General features: G+C 38.1%; 2 protein-coding genes across 9 annotated transcripts in view; one reads left to right on the top strand and one right to left on the bottom strand.

Moving 5' to 3' along the window:
• Lpp (LIM domain containing preferred translocation partner in lipoma) overlaps nt 1-27244 on the bottom strand; it is a 651895-nt gene that overhangs the window by 292412 nt on the left and 332239 nt on the right. The gene's annotated exons all lie outside the window — the stretch shown is intronic.
• On the top strand, nt 15755-16630 carry LOC124992441 (prohibitin 1-like). Its single transcript, XM_047563193.1, is given in 2 exon segments — nt 15755-16035; nt 16037-16630. Coding segments are annotated over 2 exon segments (819 nt in total). The 5' UTR covers nt 15755-15810.

The following is a 27244-nucleotide window of genomic DNA, read 5'->3' as shown; positions in this document are numbered from 1 at the left end:
ACCTTACAAATGCTCCTGTCTTCCTCCTTCAGACTGCTGTCCCTCCTTCCCCCAGGTGCCTACAGAATAAAGTATACAATGAAGTCACTGTATTGTAGTGAATCCATTTATAAGCTGCCCCTCCCACTGTTGCCAAGGTATTTGCTCAAATATATTCTTTCTCTGTTCTACTTACTCCCTTCTTCAAGGATTTCAAATTCCTCATGTAGCTGAAAATAACACTCTTTCATACACATCTTACTCTTCAAATTGCAATTCTTCTGCCTAGACTAACTTTGGCCTCTTGAGTGACCCAAGTGCAATGTCACATCCTCTTGCTGGCCTCATCCTTCTTTGTGACCTCATAGCAGGACATATCCACCTCTGCTGAAGCAAGCTTGGATAGACTCCTCCCTGAAGGCTCCTCAGTAACCTATCCTTCCCACATTGTGCCACATGGTCAGAGAAGGGTGAGCTGCTGTGTGTAGCCTGGATCTCACCAAAAAAACTCTCCCTTCTCTATTTTCTCCATTCCATCAACCTTTTTTTTTTTTTAAATTATTTATATACATATATTGTTTTTTAGTTGTTGATGGACCTTTATTTTATTCATTTATTTATATGTAGTACTGAAAATCGAACCCAGTGCCTCACACATGCTAGGCAAGTGCTCTACCACTGAGTCACAACCCCAGCCCCATTCCATCAACCTTTCAAATACCTACAAGTGTCTCCAAAAACCATTTAGAGATGAATCCTTTTCAGAAACCTCCTGGGTCTCCCAAGACTAAGTTTGCTTTGTCCTACCCATGTGTTTCCAGGGAAACTGATGACCCTGAATATTGGTCTATAACATCACATGGAAAACTGCCTGTTAATGGACCTCGTTTGACAGGTTAGGTTTTGAAAAGCTGTTGTCAATTTCTATAACCCTAGCACCTAGTATGTCCCTGCACATGGCAAATGCTGTATAAATATTTGTTAAGTGAATGTATTGAACAGCACTTTTAAAAATAATTAGAGTTGGTGCATTGAAAGGTAAGCTAATTATATGTCAAAAAAGTTAATGTAAAAAAAAATCCAAGTTACCCAACTATCTTTTTCACTGTAGCTTAACCTCTCAGATGCTTATAGTTCTATAGTGGAACCTAATAACTACAAGATGCTCAATGATGTTTGCTGAAGCCTAATGAAAATGAAATCTTATTCAAAATTCTAAGTGAAGCTGAACTACTTGCTGCAAATGACCAATTAACAGGAAGCTCCTTAGTAGGTAAACTGATAATGTTATCATAAATCATAGAGTTTAGAAATTCATCTATTTTAACATCCACATTTTACAAAAAAGAAATGGAGTCCAGTAAAAGAAGTGAATAAGATCATGAAGATAGCATGCCGAAAGCATGCCCTCTCCCTAGTCAATATCATTTAATGACATCTAATGCAGATTCTTGTCATCACTGAAGCCAGGGTGGGGTTATAGGTAAGGGCTAGGCCATACACTAATTTCTGCTGCTGAAAGTCCTCATTGGAAATAAAGAGATCACCAGTTTTTTACATATTCAGATTAAATAGGTGTTGATATATATGAGAAGAAGAACACGTAAACTCTTGGCTTTGTATGCATCACTATTTGATGGGCTATTTCAAGACAGAATTGATATTTCTAAACAGCTGATGTCAAGACAGCCAATACCAAAGAACCACAGAAGTGGAAATAAAACACTAATGATTTCTTTCCTGGAACAATTCAAACAAGTATGAAGAGTTACCACTTAAGGATTCGTAGTATTGGAAATTTCCGCTTAGAAGGTTTTAAGATTTAAAAATCCCTCTAAAACTGACACCTAGGAGTAGGTATGTGCCTCAACTAGATATTACTAGCACTATATGACATTGGAAAACAAGGGAGCAATTTTTTCATATCCTCAATCTTCAGTGTACTCATCTGGAAAGGAGGATGAAAACAATCCATGGCTGACATCTCCTTCCTGGATACATGAATTTCTCTATAGTACCTAAAAAACAAATTTCTACATTGTGGTAAAGAATGCTCAAATTGCTGGACTTAATTGGGCATGCCTGTAATCCCAGTGACTCAGGAGGCTGAGACAAGAGGATTGCAAGTTCAAGGCCAGCCTCAGCAATTTAGGGAGACCCTAAGCAACCTGGCGAGACCCTGTCTCAACATAAAAAAGGATTAGGAATGTTGCTGAGATGTTAAGCACTCCTGGGTTCAATCCGTGATAGGAGGATGGGGCAGGGGTGGGGGAGAACTCAAAAAATCTAGCATTTGCTCTCTGAATCCTAAAGTAAATGGTATCTACTCCCTCTTCTAGAACCAGAGACTTGTATTTCCCTGGCTTACCTCAGCTCATTCCAATTCCTTTAAAGACTGGAGCTCCTTCCTGCATTGCAAGACATACACTATTATACTGCAAGTTCTCAACTTGACCTTGAGGTGTCACTTCAGAAGTGAACTCCTCAGAGGAGTCTGGCATGACCTGGCATGACACCCCCTGAGGCTCAGTCTATCCTGTTTCACTCTGAGTTTATTTGATGGATTATATCTTCACATTTCCTCAACCTCTACTCTGTTTAAGGTAAGTCAGATAAAGAACCTTGTATGCTTGAATTACCTAAGACCCAGAGTTCACATAACAAAGTAGAACTCAATTAGTGGTGTCAAAAATGAAGAGAAAAAGCAAGCTGAGCTAGGCATAGTGGTGCATGCCTATAATTCCAATAACTTGGGAGGCTAAGGCAGGAGAATCTCAAGTTCAAGGCTAGCTTCAGAAACATAGTGAGGCCCTAAGCAACTTGGTGAGACCCTGTTTCAAACTAAAAAATGGAGATGTAGCTCAATGCCTAAGTGCCCCAGTTTCAATCCCTGGAACCAAAAAAAAAAAAAAAGAAAAAAAAAACCCCAAAAAAACAAACAAAACAGGAGAGATAGGAAAAAAAAAAAAAAAAAAAAAAAAAAAACCAAGTTGAGTTTATAACCTAGGTGTTCTATTTCTGTGATCTCTGGCAAGTCATTCAGGATCTACTTTCTCAAAGACCAGAAATCATAAATATATTCTGCCTCATAGTACAGAAATCAATGATATTAGAAGCAGATGCTTCACAAACTATAAACATGGAATTCAGTCAATGATGGTAATAGTAACTTCATAACACCTACTATGTAACAGACACTGTTTGAAGAACTTTATACATTTTATGTGATGTCTTTGATCATGAGATGCACAATTGGTTTTGTTTGTTTGTTTACCACTAAGAAAGAAGTGGTGCTAATCTTTGACACAGTGATTTATTTTCAATTATAGGATGCACTCCAATCTCAAAGAAACTGAACTGCAAAAACAGAGATGCTTCAAAGAATAGAAATAATACTGTATGATATCTTTAATGCTCCTAATAATCCCATGAGATAGGTATTATTACCAAGTCCATTTTAAAGATGTGGAAACTGAGGTATAGTGAGATTAGTTTGTTCAAGGTTATATAACAAGCTATAATGATGATGAAAAAAAATTTAATAGGAACTCATAAAGTTTTACAGCATCAACTTTCAAAAGCCCATATAATGCTAAGAGTTAGGTTTGCATCTCTAAATGATACAATTTAACCAGGAAATTTTCCTCACTGAATTGTATGGAGTTCTGAGCTCTAACAATTCTTACAGCAAAAGTATTATGAAAATCAAAGATAGCAGTTTTAAACAATGAACTTCAAGTTTTTATAATTTGCATCCTCTTTGCATTTATATAGCTCTGTTTGTACCAGGCCAATTTGCACTCATTGGGATTTTGCTTTTAAGTTTTCCTAATCCCTTTTTATCTGTTCTCTGTACTCATAAAGATACTATAAGCTCTTCTCAAGATGACAGTCTATTTGTTTTCGAACTCCTTTCTCCCCTTCTTTACCATCTAAGACTTGCTCTGAGCTTATGGGCATTAAATAAATGTTGCTGACTAATCATACCCCACAGCACCATATTTAAAAAGACATGACTCAGGCATACCATTATTGTGAGTTTTTCAAATATGGTTAGTAGCAATCTTGGTGTAATTTGTGTAGTGAGAGAGTGTGGCTTCTTCCACTGAGCAGAAACATCCAGTGTGGGTGACAGTGCAGGTAGGGAGGTAGAGGAATCAAAAGCAACATGCACAGCATATTTTGGAGATGAGACCGAGATTTCTCCAAGACATTCATTCAACAGAGCTTGGGCTGATCAGAGTGGAGATTTTATTTAAAAATATGAGTTACATAGTGAGGTGATATGAAATAGCTAATAAAGCTAGAGGATGACACAGTTCAAAGGATAACATAGTCCTCATTCATGAGAATCTTCAAAAACCATAACCTTATGTATAAAATCACATGTAATCTCAGAAAAGTGGTTTGCTAAGCCCTGCTCTCACATGTGAAAATCAAGTCCTGTGACATATCAAATGACCTGGGAAATTCTCACATACTTATTAGGAAAACGAATCATGGTGTAAGCCTTGTTATATTGTCTTACAATCCTGCAAGGGAGGAGTGAAAAGAAACATAATTGTGTAATTTTCTAATTTTTCCTCATCAAAAACATTAGATAGTTGAGAGCTACTGAAAATATAAAGTTAAAGCTTGTTAATCCATGTTCTCATCAAATGAAAATTCTTATTAATTTCACTAGAAAACCATGCTTCCCCACCTATGTGCTAAGAACTAAACACTGTTCCCAAATTCCTTCACTCCAAGGCCTGGGTCATGCTCCACAGCTAACCACACCATCACCTGGAGGTAGATGGAGAATAAATGTATGTCCTGCCACCATCCATAAGAGTTTGAAAGTTTTGGAATGAAAGAACTTTCATGTATTTTCTAAGGGTAAATGTTCATAAAAACAACTTTGAGGCCTAGTAGAAGTTCTATTTGAGTCACAAAATAGTCAATTTTTTTCATTATTTCATTATTTTCATTTATTTCATTATTATTTATTCTATTTGGTTCTCTAAATTTCTGTACCACAGTAAAATACAATATGCATTGAAGAATATGTTTATGAACCAACAAAAATCCTATTTGGGATTTTTTAAAACTGTTAGAAATACCAGCTTGAAAGGGACAGAAATAGAATAAAGGGGCTCACAAGCCCTAATAATATCTCACAAATATTTTGTAATGTGCTCATTGCTGTGTTAATCCTACTTAGAAATTTGTAGAGAACGTGTTAGCCGAATATATACTGCTAATTCATACCTTTTATATATATTGACACTTTGAAAGAATGTTTGTGTTTTGAACAGGAGTCTGCTCATCATGTCTTCGTAGTGTGTTTATTTACGAAGGGGTATGTTCATATCCTCAGAGGTGTGTTGTGTATGAAGAGGTGTGTTCATCCATGTGTACCTACAGTGAAGAAGAGTCAAGAGAACTAAGACTTCAGTACACAAGCTTCTAATAAACCACTCTAGATAATGATTTTATCATTCATAAAGGAAAAACACAAAACTTGCTGTGATACTCCTCAAAGAGTCATTCAGAGGTGAACATTGCTTGAAATGCAAACCTTTAGTAATGGCCTTTATTAATCACGGTCCTATGGGAAGATGCTCACTTTACAATGTTAACTAACTATGCCAAGAGATTGAAGCACCCCTTTCAGTGTTGGGATCAGCCAAAACAACTATATTACGACTCACTTTAAAATTTCTTAAGTAGACACAAAACACTGCAGGCCAGGGAACAAGACTGTGATGTGCTACTGCTGTTCAAGCAGGCTCAAGTGAACTTTGTATAAATCTTAAGATGAGGTACACACTGCTTTACACAAATAAAAAATGCAAGACAGCTACTCAACGGTTTTACAGATAAACAGTCTTAAAACCAGAAAGCAAACTAGTGGAACAAGGATCTAGAGGTCAAGAGAGGCAGTAGGAAATCGAGAAGAATGATCTCTAATCTATGGCAAACATCTGGGGAAACTTCGGGGAAGCCTGAGCTATCTGGTTCACCCTGACATCATAAGCCCTCCATCTTCCCTATCACTGTGACCATTCACATCTGCTCAGAAATACTCACTACTTAGCAGCACTACTCGCCCCACCTCCACATCTATTGGCATAACCTGCACACTATGGTCCTATTTTAACCATGAATGCTTAGCCTTCTGGAATCTACTTGCCTTCATGAGAAATCTAGTTATTCCACCATCATGCCATCCATGAAACCTAATGGCTATTCCAGAAAGGAGGCTAGACCCCTAGATATAGACCTTGAATCTGCCATCATTAAATGAAGAGGTGAAGTTCATTTCCTGCTTCTCAGTTGCTGCATCCAGAAGGGTGATCCATGGAGGAACAGTGGACATCTGTCTGCGCCTCCCCATCATTCCTCAGAGATTTAACTGATTAGAGAAACTGGGGAAAACCTCAGGGCAGGTCTGCCTCAGACCCCTTCACAGTTCTGCTTGAACCTGCTGCCTGCAAGATCATGCTTTTCTCTGTTTCTGCAAACTCCCAATTCATATGGGGCAGCCTCATGCTAGGAAAGGACTGTAAGTGACAGCGCTGGCCTCTGTCAATAGAAGTAAAGCAGTCATCCATTCCCTTGGCCCAAAGCTGGCATCTACGTGCTTTTGTCAGTCACAGGGCTGACACGTTAGGCTCATCTGTCTGATGCATCCTGCATTTCACACTGGCTCCTGCATGTGAGCAAAGAAGTCACAGTACTTAAAACTAAGGTAACCTTGTTCCCTTGTTTTACACAGACTCTCTGCTAACCTTTAACTCAAAGTAACTTGCAGTGTTCTTGCTTTTTGATCTTTGTTTGTTTGTAGGAGTGGATTTATACAGATTTAGAGAAAGTCAAGAAATGCAATGCAGAACTCATCAGCTGGTTTCACGCTGAGTTTTGGAAATACACCACAATCTCTTCCTACATCAATGTATCACATACCAGGGGTCCACCTGAATGCTGCTGGATCCTCCTCCTCCATGCCCTTTATCCACAAACAACATCCCTTCCTCTTTTGAGGAAAATGAGGCTATGTGGGATGATTGCTTTCCTCTGGTTAGTATCTTCTACCTACCTTTTTTTCTACAGATGTATTCGTCCTTTCTCCAGGAATCAAGGAAGACATATCTAATCTCCATGCTAAGCAAATGCTTCCACTCATGTTCTTGATGGCAGTCCCAGCTACCTCCTCCAGAGCTTTGTTCTCTAATTCACATCCTTCTCCATACTCACTGGAATCTACCACTCCACAAACGCCTTCTCCTGAGCATGTCTCACTTTTCCTCGGGGACAAATGTAGTGAGAAATTAACTTTGGTTCTCCTCTTATCTTAATCTATCTTCTTCTTTGGTTTAGAAAAAAATGTATTCAAAAGATCGAAAAACTGAACTTAGAGATAAAAGCTAAACTTATATGAAGCTCCACTGCTGGTTAAAGTCATGTCAAAAACTATCTAATTCCCCTGAAGGCATCTTGACCATGTTGAGTTGAAGACTACATCTTCAAAATCTTCTGCTTAGCTGAGTTTAAGAAATACACAATGATAGAGGAGCACTTAAAATGTTGACCCTCTCCCATACTCACAGCACTATGTAAGCAAAGAGCCTCAAAACCTTGTTTGTTTTAATAAATACATTGCCACAGTGCTGTAACAGGTAATTCTGAACTTCAGCCACAACTAATTGGATCAGAGATTGAACCAAAACCTGACCAGATGCCCATGAGTTGTGCTGGAGGAAGAATTCCTTCCCAATTTGTACTGGAGAAGAACCAGCTAAAATACAGACCTACTGCTTTGGGCATTTGAGTGCAAGAGAAAGAATAACTGGGAGCAGCGAGGGACTGGAGCAAAGGCCACTGCGAGGTAGGAAGAAGCCTTGAGGTAGCAGAGGATAGAAGATCATGAACATCCTAATGTCCAGAAGAAGAATAAAGAGAAAGAATCACCAAGGAGCAGCAAGAGTAAACAGAAGAAAAAACTGAGCTAAGTTCCATCCTTGTCCAGCACTAGACAAGGAAACACTGTATGTTTATTTATTACGTTTTGACAAAATTAGCTACTGTTGTCTTCCACAATATTCCAAGTCTTCCTGAAACCAGGTTGTCCAGATGCTGACATGGTTTCTGTACTTCTTTTTCCTCTTTGTCTGCTTCCCATAAATTCTCATCATCCAAAGTCATCTAAGGTGACTTTAAGCCCATCTTGGCTTCCTGCAACCTGAAAGGACCTAACTAAAAGAGACCTGAGAAACAATTTCTTTATTCTAAAAGGACGAAGACAAACATGATTCTGAACCACACTGGTATATTATGGTTTTAAAAATGACTACATCTATTAACAGGACAAATAAAAAATAAAGTAGAAGGATAGGGGTGAGAGCTTGTGTCTCTTGCTTGCAAAGCATCACATATTATCTGTGATTTTGGAACTATCTTGACAATGGTCTGCTGTAATCTATACTTCATAAAAAAACTATTCAGACTAGCTCTGTTCTCTCATGTACCCAAATTTTCAGATTTTTGGCACCTCTTAATTGCCTTCAATATGACCATCTGGGAAAGGCAGAAACAGTCAGGATGGCTTGAGAGTGGACTCTATTCTCAGGACCTTCATATCATATAATCACTACTGAGAATTCAGTTATATATTTCAAAGCCTAATTAGGTATAACATTATTTCTTAACAAAGAATAAGCAAAAGGTATTTTTTAGTGCATTTCTACATTTGCATTTTTAATTATGGTAGATATTTTTATTGCATTAAGTGCCTTGTTCTATCTCACCGAAGAGTGGTGGTTGTTTTAAATAAACAAAACTATTATAAGAATACCCTACCTTCTTTCATAGTAAGTGCCTCTATCCAAACCACAGTGCCATGGAAAATAACCTCCCCAACATTTACTCTCCTGGCCACAAGTGTATGTTTAGAGAAGTGTCTGAGTTGGTCTAAACAACACATCCCCAAGCAACTAAGTGGAAGCCTGTATGCCTGGATTGATACCATGAGCCAATGTGAAGATTCTAACGTTTGCGACTGTGTAATTCCACTTGCACATCTACACCAACACAAGCAAGGAAGCTCATGTTAACACTGTTTATAATAAGGAAAAGATGAATCCACCCGTACAAAAGGATAAGTAATGGTACATTTATAGAAGGAATGCTTACGAGTGTTTAAAAAATACATGTCAAATTCTTTTTTATGAATATGAAAACAAAGGAAAAGAGTGAATAAGAAACAATATGTGATACCCTTTATATATACATCCAGTATGTAATATACAGTGATTAGGAAGATGTACAACAAAGAATTAGACTGTCTTTTTGAGTGGGAGGAACTGAGGTGGTGATGAGGGAAAGTTTTTATATTTCACTTCCATATGAGTTATTTTTTGTTTGTTTGTTTGTTTTAATACCAGGGATTGAACCCAGAAACACTTAGCCACTGAGCTACCTCCCCAGTTCTTTTTAAATTTTTTTATTTTTTTATTTTTAGGCAAGGTCTCACTAAGTTGCTGAGGCTGGCTTTGAATTCATGATCCTCCTGCCTCTGCCTCCAGAGCCACCCAAATTATAGATGTGCACTGCTGTGCCCAGTTCACTCCATATACTTCTGACTGCTGGAATCAGTTGGGAAGATCATTTATTCACATACTCCATGTATATATATGCATTAATAAAGCTAAAGGACAGAGTGCCTGTGATATGCCCCAGTGTACCACACTGGACTGGAGAGGCTGCACAGAGCATTGAAATAACCATTGAGTTCAAAATCAACAGGACCAGGCATGAGGCCCAGCTCTAAGGCAGGACTTCAAAGGCAGGACTTGGTACAACTCACTCAACCTGTGCATAACACTGGGCCGATAATTTCTGGCCAGAAAAACTCACAGACTTGATGTGACAATGAACCTAAAATGACTCTGCAAACTGCTGTGCTGTACAGAAATCTCAACTACTACTAAAACTATTGCTCATGTTATTTGACTTCCCAAATTTCCCTGGAGAAAAACTGCTAAGTTTATGATAATCAATCATTTCTTTTCAATCCCTCCATTTGAGCCATGCTATTATATCTTCTCTGTCTCCTTTTACTAAGGTCTGAAATGAAAACAAACATCGAATTGAGGCCGTAGGATTTTATTTTATCTGTCACATACTGCTGTCATTAAACACACTTGAAATGAGTGGGTTTAGTTCAAATAAAACTGCTTCTTTCCCAAACTCAACAAACATGAAGTGGGGAAAAGGAAGCTTGCACTTGAATTGCATTCAGAAGAGCGGCACGTTACATTTCGAGGAGAAGATCCATCTGGCGGGCTGACACAGCAATGAGTTCTTTTAATTGTCAGGTCAGGCAAATTGCAGATCCAGGCTGTCAATTCTTTCCTGGAGGTTCTATATTGTCCTTGGTAGCTCATTTTTAAAAATCTGCTAGTGATTCTATATAAGAAAACTGTCTTCCTTCTTTCTTAGTCTTAGGTAAGCATGTGGCAACTCAGTTCATGCATCAATTACTACTGAACTCCAACTATGGTGGAATTCTCTTTGGTGGAAATTCAAGAATGAAAATATCCCAAATCCTGTGCAGCAGAAAGTCACACACAACAGGAGAGAGAAGCTTATTACTCAGAATTATACTCATATTGAATCAACAATATTGGTATATATGATTTTCCTATCTGCTTTATGGAGTTCCTTCTCAAATGTACAAATCTTCTTAATTTTGATGTTTTTATCTTGTTGGCTGAAGTAGAAAGAGCAACACTTAGTCAGGACATCCTGCAAAGGGGTGAGTGCATGTTACATCTGTGCATGGATCTGTGCATATACTGTGGATACCTCCACACTCAACCCAAATCACCCTCTTCTCAATTTAATTCCTACTGCTATCAGCTCCGTGCACAACAGATTCTGTGGCTCCCCTTTCCCATTAGAACCTGCACTTTCAAAATGCCATGTCTTTACTCAGTAACAGTTTTCACTTCTGGAATGTATCCCTCTTAATTTATCATGCTTTCATTACATTTCACAAAGGCAGTGCTTAACAAAAATTCTGTGGAGTAAGTACAGCCTCCTAACCTTATCTGCAGTAGGTATTTCCTTGTTTTTTTTTAAAAAAGGAAGGACAGTAGTAAAATAAATTTGTAAGTATAACATGCTGGAGAATTTACCATGATGGAAAAGAATCTTAGAAATGATCTAAGGTAATGTCATATAGAAGGTGAACCAGATGTTCATAGAAGCAAAGTGAGTGATTTGCCAAAGTCAAATAACTGTTGGAAGAGGAGATTGAGGAATGCTCTTCTGACATCTAGTCCAGTGTTCTTTCTACACCATGCTATTTCCTTACATTTTTGAGTAACGGCAGGGACGTGCACTGACAAACTCAGTATATTAGTAAGCATGGGATGGAATTTCATTAAAGAAAGTGGGAAAAAGTCAAGGCTGCTTATTAAAATGAATGTACTTTCTTTGCCATGGACTGCCTACCAAGACAAAGCTCAGAAGAATGTATACTGAAATTGCAAGTGGATCTCTTTTGCTGTTCACAATGAAGAAAAAATTTACTCTGAAGCTCTGTAAAAGCCAATGGCAACAGTGAATTTCTATACTGAAGTGAAATGTACTTTGAGTTTTACCATGAATTAAAGTTATAAATAGTCATGCCTTGGGATCAACAGGGGATCAGTCCAGGACCCCCACAGATTCCAAATCCTGTGGATGCTCTGTCATCATTTAAAATGGCATAGTATTTACATATAAACTAGGTACATCCTCTCATATATTTTAAATAATTTCTAGATTATTTATAACACCTAAGATATAAATGCTATGTTTTTAGCATTTATATCTAAAACATAGTTTTTATTCTGTATTGTTTAGGGAATAATGACAAAATACAAGTCTGTACATGTTAAATAACATGCGTTTTTTTAAAGAAAATATTTTCAATGTGCAGTTAGTTGAATCCACACATACAGAACCCATGAACACAAAGGGTAATTTTAGAAAATGATGGAAAAGTAGATTCTACAGGCTTAAGAAAACGCTTGAAATTTCCATTTCATTGTCATGCACTAAAAAAAAAAAAATTATTTAGTGACTAATGAGTGCACCAAGATCCTAACTTGGGATTTACATTTTCAAACCTGGACTTTGGTTTGGAGAAGGATGCTACTTGAAATCTAGCCTATGTAGCTCTAATTGCAATACTTGGACAAATCACCTCTCAGCCTGTTTCTTCACTTCTAAAATGTGTACAAGAATTCCCATCTTCAGGGTTTATGGTGGAACTTCAGGACTAAGTGACAAATGAAGATACTTTGTGAACTGTATGATAACAGGTGAATGCACTGAATTATTACCAAGAAAGAGACTGGCACTTAAAGGACCTCTAGGTCAGCCAGACTCAGAAATGTTTCATGGTTCCTGTTTCAGGGCTAATGAAATTCTGGAAAAGAAGGAGACACAGAAGAAGATGGTCTTCAGTTTCTGAATATTCAGTATCTAAAGCATAAGTGAATAGACCAAAACAATCTATACAGCTCCAGAGAGACCATGGGAAAAGGAATGTAACTTAAATATGTAGAGAAAATGACCACGCATGGATCAAAGAGTAGATTCTGAGAGTCAAAATTAGAAACCATGTCTGCAGGATCCCACTTAAGGATTCTTTCTTCTACTCTATATTATGCAGGAAGCTTTGGAACAATAGAAGCAGGAGAAACATGTAAATACACTGACACGGCAATGCTGCAGATCACTATATAATAACCTGATTTGTCACTAAGTTTGGTATAGTATGGAGTGAATGCTAAAGACCATTTCCCCTCCTCACTTGTGCAGTGAAAGACCTCTTAGTGGTTGCATAGCAGAAATAAAGCAGTGCTTTAGGGACCCTGGACATGTACAGGAAGGAAAGAAAACCTGCACCTAATAGGTGGCCGCTTGGTGCTAGATGTTCCAGATGTGTTCTTTCTTGTAATTCTAGTCATGTTAAAAAGTAAAAATGCTTATTTCTCTTACCCAAAAGAAGATTTGGATCTAGAGAAATGCAATATCCTCCAGCACTCACAGAGCTACTGAGTGGTAGAACCAGAATCTAGGTTCAGATACCAGCATGAGAACAAGGCTCTCTCTGTTTGCTGATGGTCAGCCCCATTCCATGTTCCAGCCCAACAGATGGAAGGGTCTGGGGCCCTGGAAGTAGGAGGTGAGGAAAGCTGCTGTGGTCAGCTGGCATTCAAAGAAGAAAGTGGTTTGGGGAACAGTGTAACATTCACATTTTCTGAAGTGAGTTTATGTGAGGTAAGTGTTTTTTATTTTCTCTAATGAGAAACTGGAGGATTCTGGTTACCTTTTCTAAAGTAAACATATTTCTCTTTGTGGTAAAAGAATAATAATATTTGCATCAATATAAACATAACAGAGTGGGTGAGGAGTCAGGATGACTTGAATAGAGGGTCTAAAGCGAGACCTTGTTTCCAGTGGTGAGTGAACAGTCGATTTCGTGACCTTGGAAACACGGGAGTGAGCAACAACACATCCTCAGTGGCTCCCTTTCCTAGACACAGTGCTATATACTCTAACTCCAGGTCTCATGTACCCAGAGCTCTTACTATACCATCATCTTTAACCCATAAAAATCAAATTATATTACTGACTTATCATAATGTCCCAAGTCTTTTTCACTTAGTGCATATTTCACATATCATTTGACACTCTAATGAGATCCTGAACAGGTTTCATTACATATACATCTGACAGAGTATTTAGGATTCAATTTTCACCATCATTGAACAGTTTTATGCAATTCATATACTCAAAAATGTATGAATAATCAGGTGCTCGAGATCATGATAGTGGGGCAATGAAGAGCTGAATGCTGGGCAACATGTCATCAAAAGGGATTATCACCCTGCTACCTAAAATCCCAGTCTAGTATGCTTGGTGGGAAGAGGCACTGGAAATAAACTAGTTAAGCTCCTGCGTGCCACAGCTAGGGAGACTAGAGCACAAACTGAGGCAAGAACATGTTCAAAGTCACATAAGTAGAGAGGGGTACAGAAAGACATTAGAATCCAGATATTTTGTTTATTAATCTCTACAATACCTTCCAATCCTTCATTTCAAACAAATTTCCAGATCTTTGTATTGTGGAAAACTCATTTTTCCCCAGAACTCATAAAAGAACAAAGGGTATTGCTGCTCAGACAACAGCAGAATCATGCACACAGCAGTCAGAAATAAAATCGAACATAATTAATGTAACCCGTTGTCCTTTATACTCATTCCTTTGATCTTTAGAAATATGCGGTTTGGTTCTGATTTTATTTAGGACAGAAAGTGGAAGGTAAAAATGGCAAAATAACTATGGTCTGGTCGTCCTGGTAACTATAGTCACTAAATTTTTCAGAAGAATGTAGAAGGTTTGACTTTTTCTCATTTGTCTTCATTTGTTCAGCAATCATCTGCTGAGTGCATAACCTATATCAAGTATCAAATGTTTGATGTAACGGGAAATCCAGAAATGGAAGCACATGCAAACATGCTCTCTACAATTAACAAGTTTCTAGTCTAGCACAGGAAATGGAATTTACACAGTTCACCATAATTGCTATAGAGTATTGAATGTGACAAGTGCCAGGGGAAAAAAAAATGTGTGCATCAACTCAAATGAGATGGGAGGTAGATTCCAAGGTTAAAGGGGAAGGGTGATGCTACAATTAGAGAGTGAGGAGGGAATCAGAAGTAAATGATATTAAGAGAGAAAAGACTGGGGAAGTGGGAAGTTATAGTGCCCACTGTACAGGTCTGCAAAAAGAGCAGTAAGTAAAAAGCACAGTGAAGTGAGAGGATTATGTGTGAAGACATGAGAATTCGTCCTGGTGATTTTGTTATGCATCAGTTCGACCAGAATTAAGGAGTCAGATTAAGGAAAAGACTCTTGTATTTGTAGATGGGTGAAAGAGTTCAGAGAGAGACAAGGACCTTATTGGTAAGGGCTGAAAATAATATGTTATCTAAATGTCTATGTAGGAGTAAACACCCACGTGCATAGATGGACTTGCATGCTTTCTGCTCTAGAATATTGGAAATATCCATTCTCTGTTTTGTGGGATCCTATGAAAGTCAGCTCACTTTTCTGTACCTGTTTGAGGATTTATAACATGAAGTACTCAAAGTCAGACCCTCTCAACTCTCTGTCCTTTGGTATCTTGTTTATTTGCATAATTACAAGCACGGAGAACCAAGTACCGTGATGTGTGATGGCACACATTCTGGGGACTTGGTAATATCTGAATAAATTATTGTATGACAACAATAGAATTGGACTTCTGCAACATCTGGTTTCCATTGTGTTTGTCTTGTCTCTTACTCCTACTCAGGAAAATGTGTTACCCAATGGACTGTGGTGTGGCACAGGCTACACACACTGAGAGTTCCAAGGAGACAAACTAGGTGGGAAGTCTGGACATAGACTCTTCACTAGAAACCTGCTAAACCCCATGAAGCCCACTAAAAGGCTGAAGGTATTTCTTTATCACTTAGACAACAACCACATGAGAAAGGTGAGATTCAGGTACTGCCATTTATGAATGGAACTGATATTTGCTCAGAGCTCATTCTGCCCATGGACACGGCTTTTGCAATACACTGCTTGCTAATGGAGTTGGTGCTTAACACAATCCTTCCAGTCCAGAGCCTGATTTGGATTTGCAATCCTGCATTTTAAGAATCCAATAGGCAGTATGTATGGTTGGGGAATTCATGTGGAGGTCAGAGTGTAAGCAGGTGTGAGTGGGTCCAGCAGAAGGAAACATGGCTGCCAAAGTGTTTGAATCCATTGGCAAGTTTGGCCTGGCCTTAGCTGTTGCAGGAGGCGTGGTGAACTCTGCCTTATATAATGTGGACGCTGGGCACAGAGCTGTCATCTTTGACCAATTCCGAGGCGTACAGGACATTGTGGTAGGGGAAGGAACTCACTTTCTCATTCCTTGGGTTCAGAAACCAATTATCTTTGATTGTCGCTCTCGACCACGTAATGGTGCCAGTCATCACTGGTAGCAAAGATTTGCAGAATGTCAACATCACACTGCGCATCCTTTTCCGACCCATTGCTAGCCAGCTTCCTCGAATCTTCATCAGCATTGGGGAAGACTATGATGAACGTGTGCTGCCATCCATCACCACAGAGATCCTCAAGTCAGTGGTAGCTCGCTTTGATGCTGGAGAACTGATTACCCAGAGAGAGCTGGTTTCCAGGCAAGTGAGCGATGACCTCACGGAGCGAGCAGCAACCTTTGGGCTCATCCTGGATGACGTGTCCTTGACCCAACTGACCTTTGGGAAGGAGTTCACAGAAGCGGTGGAAGCCAAACAGGTGGCTCAGCAGGAAGCAGAGAGGGCCAGATTTGTGGTGGAAAAGGCTGAACAGCAGAAGAAGGCAGCCATCATCTCTGCTGAGGGTGACTCCAAGGCAGTCGAGCTGATTGCCAACTTCCTGGCCACTGCAGGTGATGGCCTGATTGAGCTGTGCAAGCTGGAAGCCACCAAGGACATTGCATACCAGCTCTCACTCTCTCGAAACATCACCTACCTGCCGGCAGGGCAGTCCGTGCTCCTCCAGCTGCCCCAGTGAGGGTTGCCCTGCCTGCACCTTCTCAGGCCACCTGGGCCACAGCCCCAATTCTGAACACCACCTTTCTTCTGCCCCCACCCCAGAAATCACTGTGAAATTTCATGATTGGCTTAAAGTGAAGGAAATAAAAGTAAAATCACTTCAGATCTCTAAAAAAAAAAAAAAAAAAAAAAAAGAATCCAATAAACACAGTTTTGCTCTATTTCAGCTTTGTACATGGTTACTTTTATTCATATATTTCAAGGAAGATAAAGGAAACAAGTATCTAATTGGCTTTTCTCCTAATTCATGAAGGTACTTCTGAAAGTGATAAAGGCACCATTATTTGAACTTCATGAACTAAGTATGGAAACAACTAAATATAAGATATCATTTGAAGTTCTCTGTCCCAGAAATACAAAAGGAGGTACTGTCCACAGAAATGCCACCATAGGCAAGGCCATCGACCTTAAACCCATTTGTCCAGGATGACAACTAGTTCATACACAGGTATGAAAATTACAAGGGTTTATACATGTGCAATACTCCATAGAGGAGGGGAATGTAGTAATGAATAAAGAACATTAGGAGATTAAAAATAAATTTATAGTAAATTCTAGTAATTAAGATTCTATCTCATCTTCATTACATTATTAGAATGACTATAGGTGCCATGCCAATCACTCACCCATCAGAGTATTCAGAAACGACTTCATTTACTTACTTTTTAATTTATTCATCTTATCATTTTATTTTGTTTTTATTTGAGACACAATAAGTGTACACATTTGTGGGGCACAGTGTAATATTTTGAAATGTATACATTGTATACTAACCAAATTGTGAAACTGAGCACATCCCTCACCACATATATTTATATCACTTCTTTGTGGCAAGAATGTTGATAATCCTTACTTTCAGCTATTTTGAAATCATCCATACAATAATGTTAACTATATTTGCCTGAGTGCACGATGAAATACCAAAATGTATTCTTTCTATCTAACTGTAATTTTGTACCTGGTTAAGCAAATCTGTCCCCATCCCATCTCCAGGCACCAGCCCCTCCCCAGCCTCTGGCAACACCTATTTTACTCTTTATGGCTATGATATCAGTTCTTTATATTCCACATGTGAGTGAGATCATGCATAATACGAATATGTGTCTTTCTGTGCCTGGTTTATTTCATATAAAATAATGTCCTCCAGGTGCATCCATATTTTCACAAATTACAGCATTTCATTCATTTTATAGTTGAATAGTACTTCATGTATATATACCACATTTTCTTTATCCATTCTTCATTGTGGTCATTTAGTATGAGTCCCTATTTTAGTTATTGTGAATAGTACTCCAATAAGCATGGGAATACAGATATCTCAAGCCCCAAATGTCAAAAGTGCCTAACTTTGCATAGTTTCTAAGATATGAGTAAGATATGGTTTCTTAGAAACCTGTGATTGGGAAAACTAGGTGGAAGTAAATCAATCACAGTACACTCAGTTCATATAAGGATGAAAACTGACCAAAAAAAGAAGAAGGAGAAGGAAAAGGAGAAGGAGGAGGAGGAGGAGGAAGGGGAGGAAAAGGAGGAGGAAAAGAAAAAGAAGAACAATAATACAAAAGTCAGAAAATAACACGTCCAACTCAAACACATCTTTAAAATGACGCAATATATTATGGCTAGAATAACATGTAAGGCTGGAGCATTTTTGATCATTAAACAATTATTGGCCATTTACTATGTGACAGACACTGTGCTAAGTGCTTAACTTATCCAATCTTCCCCAAACCCTATGAGGCAGAAAACATCACTTCCTTCCTTTCAAAAGAAGAAACCAAAGCAAATAAAGTTAAATTGTCCAAGCTCAAAACACTAGCAAATATGGAAGTAGGATTTAACTGTGGACAGTAAAACTCCAGAGCCCTGGATCATTACATTTGTGACCTCTACACTTTGACAAAAGCAAAGTGAAGCAAATGGGAACAAACAGCGTAAAAGACTGATGAGAACCGTTTCTGTCAAGTTCACCTCTTTCAAAGACTAAATCCAGTGGTCCAATTTTTAGTTCTTATGAGAGTTGACCCAACAGTACAGATAACTGGATCACTCACTTTCTCCTGAAGTACATTTTCCACTTCATTTCCAGACATCATTCTACTTTGGTCCTCTTTCTACCTCAAGAATTCTCCTTTGGTTCTCCTCCTAGCTTCCTCTCTCCACTTTGTGCAAGAAATGTTTTAAAAGCTCCTGTTTCTCTCCATGGCATCAAAATATTGGTCCTAGGCTTAAGGCATCAACTTAAGTGATGTCACATCATCTCAAAGATTTAAAGTTGTATCTGCTGACTCCTAAATCTACACCAAGTCTAGACACTGTCCGTGAACCCCAGACTCAAATACACAATTATTTTCTCAGTTAACTTCCTGGATGGTTCAAATATAAAAGACCCAAAACCAAATTCTTGATGATCTTTTCTCCTTTTCCCTCAGAATAACAGAAATGGAAACAAAATTACTTTTCTCAGTGTCTCCTGGTATCTCAGTAAAAAAGATGTGTTCATTCTTCACATTGTTCAGTCTAAAAATATGGGTCATCTTTGAGTCTACTTGTTCCTCATCTAATCTATTTATACAACTTAATGATGTTACCATGAAAATATATGTAGAATACCATACTTCCTTCTACCTTCTCCAATACCTACTATACATACTGAGTCCAAACAATTCTCACTTCCAGTTAGTCAAGATTACTGCCACAGTCTATATGGTCTATTCTGCACCAAGCTGCCAGAGTGACCCTTAATGTAAATCTGATTATATGACACAATGCTTTTTGTCTCCTTCCAGGTATGTGTCTGAGTCCCATGTGATGATCAGGGTCCCTGTCATTTCCCTGCCATTTCCTTTTCTCATTTTCCTTAGAATTGACCAGGAGGGCTGTAGCCCACCTTGGCTAAGTTACTCTTTCTTACAAATACTGGCTGGCAGGTTGGCAGGCATGGTCTTCTCTTTTGGGATGCTAAAACTTGTGTTTCCCTCCATCTAAAATGCTCATCATTCCCTCAATTTTTATTTATATATTTATTTGTTTGATTTTTTTGGGTGGTACTGTGGATTGAATTTAGGTTCTCTCTCTCTCTCTCTCTCTCTCTCTCTCTCTCTCTCTCTCTCTCTCTCCTCCCTCCTCACTCTCACTCTCCCCCCGCCCTCCTATATCCTCAATCCTTTTTATTTTTCATTTTGAGACAAGGTTTTGCTAAGTTATAGGGACTGGCCTTGTGCTTGTGATCCTCCTGCCTCAAGCTCCCAAGTAGCTGGGATTAAAGGCCTGTTTTACCACACCCAGCTCATTCCCTCCCGTTCTTGATGTCTTTGATCAAATATCATCCTCTTAGAAGACTTTCCCAAACTATTGGATGTAAAACAGCAACCAACGCTCCACTCCAACCAGACCTCTCTCTCTACCTTTTATCATGCCTCATTTCTCTCTGTACAATTTAATTGGATTCAAATTACCTGTTAAACTTGTTTACCTATTTATTTACTTGTTATCTCTCCCCTACAGGAATATGAACTCTTTAAGGAAATATTCTGTTTGATTAATACCTGCACCCTCACCCTCTAGAAAACAGCTTGCCACTCAGAAAGTACCCAATAAATATGTCATAATAACAAATAAATGACTCCTCTGGTTAATCTTATTGAAGTTCTAGAAATAAGACTCTACTTGAAGAATTTAATAGCATAAAAAGTAATGCAGCAGTGTAAGCACTTCTAAAAGTGGTTTGTTGATTTAGAATCAAAGTAAAATATTATATGTCACCATAGATTTGGATTGTGAGTCATAGACTATTAAACTTAGGAGGCAGCTGTGCTGGACTAGAAAGAGAGTAACTGGGAGTCAGGTGACGATGGCTGTACTCCTAGCAGTGCAACCAATCTGCTGTGTGACTTCAGAGAACCAGCCTCTTGCCTGTGGGTTCTCCTACTTCTGTGATTTGCTGTGAATTCTAGGGACATTCATTCAAAAGATAATCTTCCTAGGTTTGCTTATAGGACATATTCCACTGTTGTCAACTCTATTTGCAAGTTAAGAAAGAAGTCACATTTGAAATTCTGTGGCATTTCTGAAAAATTATGCCACATCATTAACACATAAAGTAGGGGATAGAAGGTTCTTCCTTTTCATGCACCACAGTGGGTGTTAGATATTATCAACTACACATAGAAGGAACAAGTAATGAGGATGCTAAACTCTTTCAGAAAAATATTTTTTTAAGCATCAAATTTTCACACATGAAAAACAACTTGCAGTTTTCCTCAGAATGTACTCATTCTCCATTCTTGATATACAGTCTCACAGATGCATGGGATGTGAAATTCTGTTTTCTCATAAGTAGTAGAGATGACCTTTAAAAATACACCCCCTTGTTTTATTCCCCAGTCTGTAATCCCATGAAGATCAAAGCCAGCTTGCTTTTCTGCATTAACATTTCTGTGATCAGATACAGTGTGGGCACCACGATTCTATCTGTGTCAAGATATTTCACACAAATGACTCACTGGGTAGAAGCTCGGGCATTGAACACCACTCTGACACCATCTCCTTTGGGTTGATTCTACCTTGGTAGTGTTATAAGCGAACATCCTGTTTAGCTGCTTTCCTCTGCAACACAACTGTGTAATTGGAATTGACTGAACAATAAATCTCTATTTCCCTGTTCCATCAGAAGAATCTTTCAATTTACTAGGCTCCATCTATTCGCCAGCTCCTCTGCATTACAAGTTATTCTTGAACAAGCACACAAGTTAATGGCCCACTCTTACATTAAAGGCACAGGAAGCAGAGCCAATCCTTTCATTAGACTTCATAAATCTATTTCTTGGGAACCCCAAAGAAAACTGGGTATTGCTTTTAGGCTGAATATATAAGAGTTCATCAACATGCTCATTTGTGTTATTTTAGCTTCAAGAAACACAAGCTCAACGTGCTACCTTCTAAGGAACAGATATCTCTTTGTCCTCTCCCCACTGCTGCCAGGATTCAGTTTTTAAAATCAGAGACGACTCTTCCATATGAAGGTTCTATGGTTTAGATATGGTTTGGTGTATACCCCAAGGGTTCACAGAATTGGAAGTCTGGTCCCCAGTGAGGTAATGGTGAAGGGTGAAGGGAACTTAAGTGGAATGTCATTAGATTATTAGGGAAATGCCCTTGGAAGAGATTAAGGTAGTTCTGCTAGGATTCCAGATATGCTTGGGTTTCTTAACTCACCACATGCTTTCTCTTTGAAAATGCTTCTGCCATATTGTGAATTATCCAAATGGAGTTCATCTAATCATACATGTCCTTAAAATCAGAGGATTATTCCTAGCTGTAGTCAGATGGAGATAGGACTAGGGAACAAAGGTCAATCAGATGTATGTTGCTGGTTTTAAAGACAGAAGAGTCCATGAGCCAAGAAATATAGGAAGCTGGAAAAGATTGGGACAGTGATTCTGCTCTAGATCTTCCAGAAAAGAATGCAGCTCTGCTCAGTCCTTTGTTTTGACCCAATGACACCTGGAATAAACTTGAGACCTACAGAACTATACAGTAAAAAAATTAGTGCTGTTCTAAGTGACTAAGTTTGTAGTATTTGGTTAGAGAAATAATAGAACACTAATCTGTTGACCAAGTTCACTCCCAGTCTCCAGGTTTTACTCATGTTTTATTAGCATCTAATGTTCCTGATACAATCCTTTACTTACCTGCCATAAAGCTTTCCAGACGATATTTAAATCAGCAATAAGTGACTGTTCTAGCAACGCCAGTTTCCACCAGAATGCTCACTCCTTGAGTTTAGCCAATTCTGGGTTGCCGGCTCCCTTTCACTGGGGTAATAAACTGCAGGAATCAATGCAGCATTTCTATAAATTTATGTTCAGTAAATGATTATCAGAAAATATTAATATATAATAATTCAGAGAAATATAAAACATTAGAGCTAGAAACAGCTTTAGAAATTATCAAGTAAAACCCTTCATTTGTGAGACAGGGAAACAGAAGTCCAGAGATGTGAAAGTCCCATGGACACAATATAATATTCGTTCATTTTACTGGTTAATATTCAAATTGTTTGCTCTAGCTTCTCCACCTGATTTGCAAGGATCTTCAAGATAGTATCCAATCTTTCCAACTTGGACTTTACAGTTCCTCCCTTCTCGTACCCTATTTCCATGACAAACTTAACTGCTAGTGGTTTCCTGAAGTGATTTATGCTGGCCATCTCTGTCCCCAGATCACTATAATCCACACTATTGCATGCCTGAAGTTGATCAGTAAATAAAGGACAGTCTGAATGGAAAATCATCTCTCTGTCCAAAAATGACTCTTCGCAATATTATTCTTTGAATCTAAAATGTCCCCCAAAGCTTACATATTAAAGGCTTATTTGCCAATGCAGCAATGTTCAGAAATGGGGCTTTGGGGAAGTAATTGATTACACCATGAGGGCACTAGCCTCATCAGTGGATTACGCCATTAATGAATTAATAATCCCAATGGACTATAGGGAAGTGGTAGAAACTGGAGTATATGAATCTAGGTGAAGAAGTGGGTCAGTGGAGGTGTGCCCTTGGGGACTATATCTTGTCCCTGGCTCCTCCTAGGTGTTTCGATTTCACGACTGCATGACTAAGCAGTTTTCCTCTGTCATACCCTTTTGCCATTTTGTTTCTGTCATGGAAGCAGTCAACTTTTAACTGTTCAATAAAATAAAACTTTCTTCTTCTATGTTTATTTTTTTCAGTTTTTTTTCACAGTGATAAAAAGCTGAGTAACACAAACATTCACCACATTGTGTACTAGTACCAATGCACCCCAGCCAATACAACTCCATTCTCTTCTTACACATGAATTCTTCTTTTCTATATTTTCTATTAGTGTATGTTACCTTTTTCCCTACAAAAATATAAGGTCCCTAAATGAAGGTTAATTTTTATAGCCTTAGGATTAATATAGCATACATTCCACATACGCCTATTAGTTGGAAAAAGGCTAAAATATTAAAAAGTATGTGTATGTTTGCTATTGTATAAGCAGCTTAGTTTATTATTAAGCTTCATTTAAAAAAGATTATTTAACCACTCTTTATGGGTTCATATTCAGGCATTATTTCCCTTTGTAGAAATATATGCAGTTTTTAGTGAAAATATACTATGACCCAATTTCCTTCTGTAAAGCAACAAGATCCCTGAGACTCATAAGGCCAAAAGATACTTCAACACTCAATAATGTTTGGAGATATAATAAATCCTTTCATTTATAACATCTAATATAAAACACAACATTATGAGTTGGGCAGCAGAGAAAACCTGTCTCCATTCTAGAAATAAGAGAGACTTATCATGATCTGTATGCCTTACCACCTTCAACCAAAAGCCTGTCTAGTCGATACACCGGTAAACTGAAGTTTATAAGTACAACAGACCAGTTAACACTTGCTTTACTAAAATTTCAATTACTAAAAGATGAATGAATGCTAAGGCCATGACAACTATGATTAGTATCCAAAGACTTGTTTGATTTTCCAAAGAGTATCACATGGCTATCAAATGCATTATTTATTATTCTGTTCTATCATGAATTATACTTTTTTAAAAATTAGCACAAACGGCTGTTTCTAAGAGGAATTTTGTTTAAGAAAATCATGGAGCATGTCAAATAGGGGGTTCCAATAAGATTCTGATAGTTTTGCCACTGAAGTATGTGGGTTGCAGTAATACTAAAAGAGCACCATTTTTTTTTTCTTACCATGAATATACCTTTTCAAATTACTGCATCATCTGAAAACTAGAGGAATGGATATTCTGACTAGTGTTCAAATCGATGATGTTAATATAATAATAGGGAATCACAGACTCTATTTTCTAAAAAAAATATAGTAGAAATTTAGTGTTCACCACTCTGGTAGTTTGGATCTGGAATGTCTCCCACGGGCTGATACTTGGAAAATTTAATCCCCAGTGCAGCAATGTTTAGAAGTGGAGTCTTAGAAGAAGTGATAGGACTGTGAGAGATCTAACCTCATCAATGAATTGTCCATGATTGAGGGATTCACAGCTGAAGGGATTATTGGAAGACAGTGGTGAAAACTAGTTGGAGGAAGCACATCCCTAGGGTTGTGCCCTGGAAGGGTATTTCTTGTTCTCATCCCCATCCTCTGTTTCCTTGTCACCACTGGTTAACAGCTTTGTTCCCCCATATTCTCTCACACCACATTCCCATAAACAATGGAGTCAACTGACTACGGGCTGAAACCTTTGAGACCATAAACCAAAATAAATCCTTCCTCTTCACCATGTTTTTTTTCTCAGATTTTGTGTCACAACAATGAGAAGTTGACTAACCCAGGCATTAATATTTTAACACACACCAACTAAAGCCTTCTTGCCAGAAATTGAAGAAAAAGGACAAAGAATAAACATGTGAAGTTGCAGTCATTTATTATTTCTTACCCACTTTGAAAAAGAACTATGAGGCATGCATAAGACTGGAATCTTTATTTGTAATGAGAAAGCTTCATTCACTTGTGAAGAGAGGGAAACGGGTAGTATTAGAGGACTCTGTGTTACTTAGTCTCAGGTAAATTGAGTCTGTACTTACTGGGTTTATCACTCTCTTTCTGCATCTGAGATACAATAAAACATAATGCTACAACTTTTAGACTAAAGTCAGAATTCACTGGTATTCAGGCTCTAAGCTACCCAAAATAGATAAAATTATATTTTAAAAAAACACTGTTTTCTGCTCTCTGAGCTAACAGTGAAGCCATTATCCATTTATTCCATTAGACAGAGGCTCTTTGGCACCAGGAAAAAAAGATATATAAAGGTAGAAACCCCATGGTGTTAGACACTATCAATTCATTTATCTTGGACCATATTTTAAAAAAATATCATGGAGCTTCAATATACAGCAGACATGATATATTCTAGAACTGAAATCATACTTAATATGTCACTGGCAAAAAAGAAAAAAAAAGGAATTGATAAGTAAAACAAAATAACAAAAAAATTAAAAAAGAAGAAAGAAAACAGTATGAGCTTTCCTCAAACTATCCACCAACATCTGGCTTACATGGCAAACTGCTTTTTATTGGGAGATCTCATAATTATTCTCATAAATTTAAAACCTCTTAGAAATATTAAATATAATTCCACAATAACAGTGGTACCTATTGTTACCAAATCACTGGATCAAATAATTTCTTCTCATTACTGTGGGAGACTTAGATTCTTCTCAACTGGGTCTGAACCCTTGTGCCAAGCAACTATACTGGTGACTATTCACCTGGATAAAGGAAAAAGTCAAACTAAAACTAGAACACCTTAGGGCTGCCTGGTGCCTACACCTGCTGCTTCCTGGTGGGATTCACTATCCATGACCTATGCTACAAGAGGGGTGTGCAGTAGCAATGTGAAGGCCAACAATCCCCAACCGATGTCCTCTGTAAAACTGAAGAACTAGATCCAGATGACATGCAAGGACTCTCTAGACCTTTGGAGTGTTGGAACAGAAGAAAGTAGAAATGTATAGCTTTCCAAAAAGGCCTCTTCCATCACTACCATCTAAGTCCTCCTTCAGTTTCTGCCTTCTACCCCTCTTACATTTTAGATCCAAATCAAATCTATGCTGATTCTTCTGGAACAGCAGACACAGTGACTGACAATTTTTATGCTCATGGTCTTCTTCCTTTTCTGTCTTGCCTTTCCTCTTCTTCATTCCAAGGATTTCTAAATTTATTATCCTTATATTCAATGCAGAAAAATAAAGCAGGAAGTCTAATTAAAAGTTTTAACCAATTCATGGATAAAAAGAGAGAAAGAACTTAAATTCCTACATAATGATCATTTGCTCAAGTCCCTGAATCCATGAACTGTGATATCCTCAAAGCATAGGATGCAAGAGATCATGAAAGGGAATGGAACACTCTGGGATTGATCCACTTTTTGAGCTATGAGGTGGACCAAGGTATGTGTCTTCCTCAAGGAATGAAATTTTCATGGAATATTTTCTATAAAAGCTTGAGGGGTTCTGGAATCCAAATCCTTGGTTTTGGAATGGAAATCCTGGCACAAAAGAAATAAGTATCTTGCCTTCTTAAAACCAAGTAGTAAGTTAGGAACAGAACCAGAATTTGCCTGCTTTCTACCACATTGTCTTTATAATCTTCTGGTTCTTTAATTCTCTCTTATATTTTCTTTTATGCTAGGCTTTGACCCACAGGAATAGGGCATAGGATCAATGGGAGAGTACTGTGGCTGATTTCACATAACAGCAGCTTCCTTCCCACCACAAGCAGAAAATAATCATTAGACCTTTCTTTCCTGAGTGTCCCAAAATAAGGCATGAGATTTAGTACACTACAGTGAAGTAGTCCTCACAACTTAAAGAAGGAGAAGCATTAGGGTAGACTTTGGGTTGAACAAGAAGATTATCAGTCTTGCTCCAGAGTACTAACGCCACATTTCAACCAGAACTGCTCACCCTTAGCCTTCTTATACAATAAACTTCCTATTGCGAGTTCATGCAAACAGAGTTCACAGCTATGGAAGATCACTAAAGCACTAAAAGTATGTTGAGGTTT

The sequence above is a fragment of the Sciurus carolinensis genome, chromosome 9 (genome assembly GCF_902686445.1).
Source record: "Sciurus carolinensis chromosome 9, mSciCar1.2, whole genome shotgun sequence".
In the NCBI taxonomy this organism is placed as follows: domain Eukaryota; kingdom Metazoa; phylum Chordata; class Mammalia; order Rodentia; family Sciuridae; genus Sciurus; species Sciurus carolinensis.
Note: the sequence above shows the minus strand (reverse complement) of the source record. Positions and strands in the feature narration are given on the sequence as shown.